The 8,195-nt window shown below is 34.9% G+C and overlaps 2 protein-coding genes across 4 annotated transcripts in view; both read right to left on the bottom strand.

The window, feature by feature from the left end:
• cnot6a (CCR4-NOT transcription complex, subunit 6a) overlaps window positions 1-7,262 on the bottom strand; it is a gene marked incomplete in the record, with an annotated part of 14,829 nt that extends 7,567 nt beyond the window's left edge. Inside the window, 9 exon segments of the mRNA XM_024283406.2 lie at window positions 120-274; window positions 1,186-1,340; window positions 1,649-1,806; window positions 2,569-2,637; window positions 2,801-2,905; window positions 3,010-3,095; window positions 3,307-3,493; window positions 6,001-6,122; window positions 7,083-7,262. Of these exon segments, the coding sequence (XP_024139174.1) occupies window positions 120-274; window positions 1,186-1,340; window positions 1,649-1,806; window positions 2,569-2,637; window positions 2,801-2,905; window positions 3,010-3,095; window positions 3,307-3,493; window positions 6,001-6,112 (1,027 nt within the window).
• A 465-nt stretch (window positions 7,263-7,727) lies between these two features.
• simc1 (SUMO interacting motifs containing 1) overlaps window positions 7,728-8,195 on the bottom strand; it is a 6,490-nt gene continuing 6,022 nt past the window's right edge. For 2 of the 3 annotated variants that reach the window (XM_024283884.2, XM_024283885.2), the window contains one exon: window positions 7,728-8,007. In XM_024283884.2, the coding sequence (XP_024139652.1) occupies window positions 7,796-8,007 (212 nt within the window). In that variant the 3' untranslated portion in view covers window positions 7,728-7,795. Of the gene's footprint in view, window positions 8,008-8,051; window positions 8,175-8,195 lie in introns of those variants that run through there. The other variant, XR_004948508.1, reaches the window with a different exon arrangement.

Here is an 8,195-nt window from a genome sequence, read left to right as displayed (position 1 = left end):
TGAGGAAAGCAGTTTAAAGGAATTGAGACGTTAAGTAAGAGTTTCAGTAAAAGCCGCAAAAGTTGATGCTAAATAAAAAGAAAAGATAAAAAAAAGATAATAACTTATCAGTGACTCACAGGACAGCTCCATCATCTCTTTGCGGACTTCGAGCAGTACAGCGACTCCAATGTTGTCCTTTGTCATCACCCTGTTGAGCATGGCCTCAGAGCCCTCGGAGTTTGCCATGGCCAGCTGGTTGAACTCTACCGTGTGTTTCTGCACGGCGCTGAACCTGGAGGGGAAGACAGAGCAAGGGCAAAGAAAGTTAAAACACCTTTTGTTGGTAGAAATACTCATTTAAATAACAAAACAAGAGTGTGATTGAAGAAAGACTGATGTCATCTGGGATTTTTACAGGATAAAAAATAGATTTCAGCTGCAAAGTGCTCACAGGTGAGGATGACTAATTCCCTGAAAGCAGTTAAAAATACTGTTCAAGTTCAACATGACCCCCTCCAAATTGTCAAGTTATGACAACAAATAAAATCATAAAAAACACACAGATTATCAAACAACCATAGGAAAAGTAATTTGAAGTTTAAAATTAATAATTGACCGTTGAGAATGACATTGACGCCACATTTCCTCATCAAAATTTGCCTGAAGGAACATTAATATTTGTGCTTGAAGTACCAAAATGTTATAAACAATAGCCAAGGCTACAGAATGCATTTACTGCAATTAAAAAAAACATTTCTTCTGACAAAAGAAGCAGTAAACATGTTTGACTTCATCATTTCTATTAAGAAAAAAAGATTTTTTTATTTTATTTCTCAACTTATTTTTGGAGAAACAGATTATAAATGTGCAAAATAAAGATTCTTACAAAAAATAAAAAAGATTATGAAGGAATTACAAAGCTCAAGAGGGACAAAACAGAGAAATGGGTAGGGAAAAAAAGTTGAAAGAACCACTAAATCTTCACATGGCAAGAAGAACTGTTTCCCATTTATTAAATTAAATCATAAATGAGTTATAGTTTATTTGTTTAACGTGACCAAAGTCAAACAAGGCGCTGTACAGTAAAATCTACAAGCAATAGAAACAATATAAAAGCCACATAGTAAAAATACATACAATTGTAAAACAAGAACATTGAACAAGTAAAAAAAATAGAAAGCACCAGCAAATAAAATAACTTACTTCTCTGTTTTGTAAAAAATTGCACACCCGTCCACATGTTTACGGTCAGACTCCGACATAGTTCTGGCTCGGGATTTTGGACTGAAGAACCCGTCATATCCTTGCTCTTTCAGCTCCGGCAGGAAGAAATTGTAGTATTGCTCCGTCTCAACTTCCTGAAACCAAAAGCAGCACATGAGAGCTGGAACAACAGACTACCAAACACTTCTGTTTTGATTTGACTCCTCAACGTTTGACTCTTCTTTATTGCAAAAACAGGATTCCTTGAAATCAATGTTATAAAAAAATAAATAAACTGACTTTGGCTAATCTGGAAAATGCTAACCATCAATCAGGACTTTTTTATTTAATAAAATGTGATGAACTGGACCAATTTTTTTTTTAGAAATAATCAGAAAAACAGCAGGTCTTTTTACCGTCTGGATCAAAGCAAAACCTCAGCAGAAACTTTGATAGATCTCACCTGCAAGCTGATGATGTCTGAGTTGCAACCCATGATTTCCTGCATGATGGATTTCTTCCTGTACTCCCAGTTTAGAGCCCAGGAGGGGCAGTAGCCGTACAGCTGTCGTGTGGCATACTTATCGCACAGCACATTGTAGCACATCACAGAGAACAATGCTGGGAGAACAAAAAAATAATAATCTTAGTTTAGAAATATTTATTAAATTAAAAATCTTAACAATTATCATTAACATTGCTGCAAAAAAACCTTTTTAGTGTGTCAGTCAAAGTTTAGAAAACCTTAATGAGTGGAACGAATATTTTGGGCTTGACTGTTGCAAACATGTAATTCCTCAAAATAAAAAAAAAAATCGTTTTAGTACCGAAGACTTTCACCCTTTTAGACTGGAGGTGTTGTCAGAAACACCTTAATGAGCACAATCAAATATACTTTTAGCAGAGCTCTGATCACCAAATTACATGAATTTGGTGAAACAAAGGAATACACTCTCACCCAATAAGTGTTTCGAACATGAATTAGCTGATTTTGATACAGAAAAAAAGACTTTTCATATCAGCTTAATAATGATTAGATGATTAAATTAATAATCTAAAGCTGTTTTTCTTTGCAACAGAATCAGAGATTTTAGATTGATTGTGTAAGCACTTCACTGTTGCATATCAGCATAAGGCTGCTATTCTCTATTTCAGAATCTGCTGGAATTACGTTAATTGTGTAAACAGTTAAAGAGTTATGGTAGAGCAAAAAATGTCAAATCTGGAGCTAAAACTCTGGTGGTAACAAGTTAACGACACCTTATCTTGTCTTTTTACTATTCATTCCCACTAACAAAAAAACAGTGTATACACTCAAGATTACAATTTAATGATTAAGCTTGTGTGGGGAATAATCTAGAAAGCTTAGTTTGTCGTCTTTACCTGAGGAGCGCGTTCGTTCTGGTTCCTGGAGTGAGATCCATGACCGGGCTGGAGGCTGCTCTGTTGGTACTGCAGAAAAACCATGGACTCAGTTCAATGAGGCACAGTCTCTTCAATAATACCACTATCATCACTAACAAATGTCCCATCCATGCAGCATGTAGTCGTTATTTTGCTGCGCTAGATAAGAACAGACATGTATGTTGCAGAAAAGTGGATGATTTCTACTCACTGCGTTTAATAGCACCTGCCAGATTGTCTAACAAGTAGCTGAGCAGTCTTCGTGTGCCATCGGGTTCCTGGTAGAGGCTCATTATTTCTTGTGCAAGTGGGTTTCCTGGTGAATAAATATTTCATCAGGAAAAAAAAAACAATCATTATCAGAACATTGGGGGATTTCAACGCTTGAATGCCCACTGAAAACACTTAGGAGCCACTCACCTTTCAACCCAAGAGTTTGTAACTGAAAAAGTTTCCCCAACTCAAATGGCAGAACCCGCAACTGGTTGTTATTTAAAAGCAATTCCCTGTGGAAGAGAAATTACAGATTATTATTGATGAGCTGTCATTATTAATTTAGTCTATAACTTTAAAAATAATTCAAGAGCCAAACAAAAGCAAATACACTCAATGAGAACAGATACAGTGAACACAGCGGTTTTAGTTTGGAATATGGTCCTTTGGCATAGTTAGGCTCACATGACACCATCTTTGTTAGCGGATGTATTATTTGCTGACCTGAGAGATACCATGTTGCCGAGCTCTGCTGGCAGGCTCCTGATCTTATTGGATGAGAGATCCAGGTACACCAGGTTGTGTAATTTGGCAATGTCTGGCGGGATGCGTGACAGTGAGTTGTCACTGAGGTGTAGGGCAGTGAGGTGGGTGAGAGACCACAGGGCTGAGCTGAGACTCCTTACTCGGCCTGCAGGAACAGAAAGAACAAATACAGAAGCATAAGATAAATAGACTTCATTCATTATGATGCATCAGCTTAATTTTTTGTGTGAATATTTCGTTAAAATATAAGAAATAAAGCAATTCAATTTGAAAAGATCCCCACAATAATTTCCCTTCACGTTATCTATAGACAAAAATTCAAACTTTGCAAAATCTAAGTAAAAAAGAATTATTACAATGTGTACAAATTTGAGAGAAGTCAAAAGAGGTTATGTTTATCATCTAAAAGTTCTTGTTTGGGTTTTGTAAGTTTAGAAGTTATCTTTGTTCTATAAAGCTCTTTGTGCAACTAAAGTAAATAAAATGATTTTTTAGCACTTTGCTAGTGCTGTGTGGATGAAATGATCAGGAAGTTTAAAAAAAAAAAAGGCAACAGAAGTGCATCAAAATAAAAGGCTCCAGTCTTTACTATGAGAAACAGATTCATATTTAATAAAAATATAATTTTGTTCTCATCTGGTTTAAGCATTTGTTTTACTGAAACAAAACTATTATTTTCTGTTTCATAAAAAAAGACTGGATTAAAACAAATATACTATACTTTATTTACTCTACAACCCCCCCCCCGCTATCCAATATATAATTTTGTCATTAAACATTCAGAAACAAACAAGCCTTTTGTAAACAGAACAAGTACACAGTTGCTACAAGATGACCCATAAAAACATGTACAAAAACTAAAAATATTTTGCGAGCAAAAACTGCTTGCATATGGTTTCAATGTTGTTGCCGTTTTCATATTAAAAAAAATGATTCAAAATGATTTATAATAAAAACACTTCCCTGGATGTTAGAATGCAGAAACAATTACTCAAGATTGAATGTTAAAGAAAATTTGACAGGTTAAAGAGCAACATTTTTACATATTTAAATGTTCATTGACAAACCATAAATCAAAAAGGTTTGGCAATCGATGCACCGACTTTAGCAGGAAGTCATTTGTAACTCCAGCCACAAGGTGGCACCAAAGCACCAAACTATTTTATCGCCACTATCAAAAACAACAAAAAAGAAGACATGCTGCTCCAGAATAACAAAAAACAACCACCTGATGGATTCACAGTTTGAGATTTTTCCTAAACTAATGGAAAAAAATATATAAACACTTCCTATACTTTAAATTAAGTTAGATGTTGTGACACTGAACTAAACGCTACTTTGGTCACAAAAGTTATGCATCAACAAGGTTTGCCTCCCTAGGCAGAGGAGCTGCCATACCCATATTCTCTTTTTAAGATGATTAAATTACCATAGTACGCCATATTAAAATAGAGCAGTAGAAAATGGATTTAATACCTCCAAATGTATCATTTGGCACCAAAGAACTAAAGCTTATTATATGCAATATTATGTATTGATTGTGGGTCTGTGTTGTTAGTGGAGGAGGCCATCTAAAGTAAATGTATGTGTGTGCTAGCATGTAAAACACAAAAAGTAGGATCAAAAATGTCCAAGCTCAGTATCAAAACATTATAACTGTGAAAATACATGTCTAATGTTTTAGGTGGAATTAAAATGTTTATGGAAAATGAGCTAAATGAAAGTCAAGCACTTCAAGACAAGAAAATCCAGAGGTCATAAATGTCATTTCATATGGAGAATTCTGCATTTTAACATTGGAATCTAACTGTAATGAAGACCACAATATTTATTTTACTTTTTTAAAGATTTACAAACTAAGGATGCCACAAATCTCAACTGTGTGTAACACCATTGAACCACCAAATCATGTGGAAAGGGAACTGTTTCATCCCCACTGCATACAGCATGTTTACTTTGAAATAGTAAAACACATATTGTGCTACATTTAAGAATATATTTTTTAATTGTTACACCAGGCTTAGTAAAGCCAAAAATGTTTTTCTTCATTTTTATTTGCAATAAAAACAAAAAAGATTTTTTCAGAATTTCTGCTGTTTTGCAATTCACAAATCAAATTTACAAATGAAACATAACAGTGACTCAAAAAGATATTTACAAAAGAAATTATTTAATAATAATAATAATAAAAAAAGAAAAAAAAAATCAAGGTTTGAACTGAATTGTGAAGACTGTTTCAATCCATCCCTACAATCTACTACAAAATAATCATTGGAATACAAAGGTTTTACACATTTTCTAAATGTCTAGTTTTAAAACCCCTTTCGAGTTTATCTAGCACTCTGCACATTGATGTTTGCAGTGAAAAAAAGTGCAACAATCACAGAAGGGGGATAAAACTTTAGGTTTTATTAGACTAATTACTAGTTACTACTGTGTAATGCTGCTGCACTAACATAAATAATCAAGTCTGTCATTTATGGAGGATTAGATTTATATAAAAAAATAAGTAAATAAAAATGAAAAAAACATTAACAATTTAATATTTTTGTTAAATGTTCTTACAGATACTGCAAACAGTATTTCAGTCAAATGCAAACTACAAAAAGTCAAAAGGAGCAGATGTGTTTATAAAAGGTGGAAGACACTCACCGCTGATTTCCAGCTCAGCCCAGTATGACTTCTTCCCATTTGCTGCCTCCTCGCTGGACATAATTGTGTACATCCGCCTGGGATCCGGCGGGTCATATTTTTCCTTGGGCATTCCTATAACACTGCAGAAATCAATTCATGTTAAAACCCATGAAGAGCAAAAGTGAGACACTCACGAGGTTATAGTTTCTAAAAGTGCACAATGCAGATGGAATCTTGTGTATTTATAAATTGGCATGTGAATAAATGAACATTTGTGGCTTTCATAATGATCATGAACAATCTAACAAAGCTATCATTTCTGAAGCAAAACATAGCAATAAACCACGAACACTGATTTCACAGCTGTTACATAAGGAAATAAAAATACATTTCAACGCTTTAGCACAAACCTGAAAACTAAAGATACAAAAATACATGTGTGGGGAATAAAGCTTGATCAAAATAAGAAAACAGACTAATGAAATCAGAACAAATGTAACGAGGTTTCACCGATTATGCTCGCTGTCGCTAACTGATTAGCCTAGCTTAACCTAATTTAAGCTATCGAACTATTCATAACAAAGCTGGACCAATAACCTTATCCACCTGTGAGAAACACATTGGGTTGATGGAATTTGTTACGTATACAGCCGAGAATAACCTTCCTAAAATACTCCAGAAAAACACCAACATCAGATTTCGTAGCTTTCTAACACTTTTTGTTTACATAATGGCCAACCACTGAATTGCGCATAAACAGTAGGCCACAGCACGCTACTTAGCTTTTATTTAATGACTTTTCTTTTAAATTACATAGTTACACTTAAAATTAAAATAAAAAGAGCCACAAAGTATAAGTAAAATATTAAAGAAAATAATTATACACGCGGTACTTAAAAGAAATGGCGAGCTGTTTAGCTTGGGCTAGGTTAGCTTACTAGCTAAAAGCTAACAGGTTCCAATTATTTGAAGCTTAGCGACTTTCTACAAAAATAAGCTCTAGCTTGGTGCCATGACGGAAGCGATTTATTTATCGTGGAGACGTCATGACCAAATATTAGCCTTATATTGAGTCTTAACAGAAAGGATGGCATGTTTACCTGCAAGAGCATACCAATTCGCGAGGACAACTGCGTGTTCTCTTTTGTTTTCTAGCTACTTCTTCTCCGTTTCCGCTGCTATATCATGGCGACTGTGAGGACTTTTTTTTCGGTGCCGATAAGAGCGCAGCGTCTTATTGGTTCACCGAGGAGAGGGTTCAACCAGCTGTTGAACCGAGTTACCGGACCGCACTTTTAGATTCTGGTTAAATTTACCGCCAGTTGTTTGGAAAATGGTAGAAGAATGAGCTGTTTATCACTGAGCCCAAGTTAATGATGTAATGGCCCAATCTGAATGGAGGAGGAGGAGGAAGATCATATAAAACACACTCAGACAGGTATTTTAGTGGAAAATAAACAACATTTTATTCAAAAGTGACATTTTAACACATCACTAATTAATGAAACCCAAAATATTTACATTTATAAAACCATAAGAAAATAAATAAATTCAAATTCAACATATAGTTCATATAAAAAAGAACACATTCTGCACCAAAAAGTACAGAAGCATCTGAATTTAACTATGCCATCAGGTGATCCCGCAGATAAGGGAGATTCTTCCACGTGAGGCTTGGTCCGGGTCAGCCTTGGATTTGGACAGGAAGGCCTTTTTTTTTGGTAACAAATAACAAATTTACAAAATCCAACAATTCTTATGTTTATTTTAAACATATAGTTCATCACTCAAAAAAGAGAGGGACATTTTGAGTTTAGCTCTGACAGATATCTAGCAGGTAATCCTGCAGATACGTTAGAGACTCTTCCACATGCAAAGGTAAGGCTTGGTCCAGGTCAGCCTGGGATCTGGACAGGAAGGCCTCCACAGCTTCTCGAACAGCAGCCTTTGAAACCATGTCATGGGGCTTGTAAACTGGCGGGCGTGCTTTGTCTTTTTGGTTTCTGTAGAAGCTGGACAGGTACCCTGTGTAAAAAAAAACACAGAAAACATCATAATCTTGGACAATCAAGCACACCAGAATTATTTACGACAAAAATAAAATAATAAAAAAAAACATTTTTAGGAGTTTCCATCACTATTTTGCCTGAAACTACTAACTTGATTTTTTTTATATATTTTGAGATAGAGGCCTTAATTTAGCAAGAAAAACA

Source organism: Oryzias melastigma, linkage group LG10 (genome assembly GCF_002922805.2).
Source record: "Oryzias melastigma strain HK-1 linkage group LG10, ASM292280v2, whole genome shotgun sequence".
NCBI classification, from domain to species: domain Eukaryota; kingdom Metazoa; phylum Chordata; class Actinopteri; order Beloniformes; family Adrianichthyidae; genus Oryzias; species Oryzias melastigma.
The sequence above is the reverse complement of the archived record's forward strand: the minus strand, read 5'-3'. Positions and strand labels throughout refer to the sequence as shown.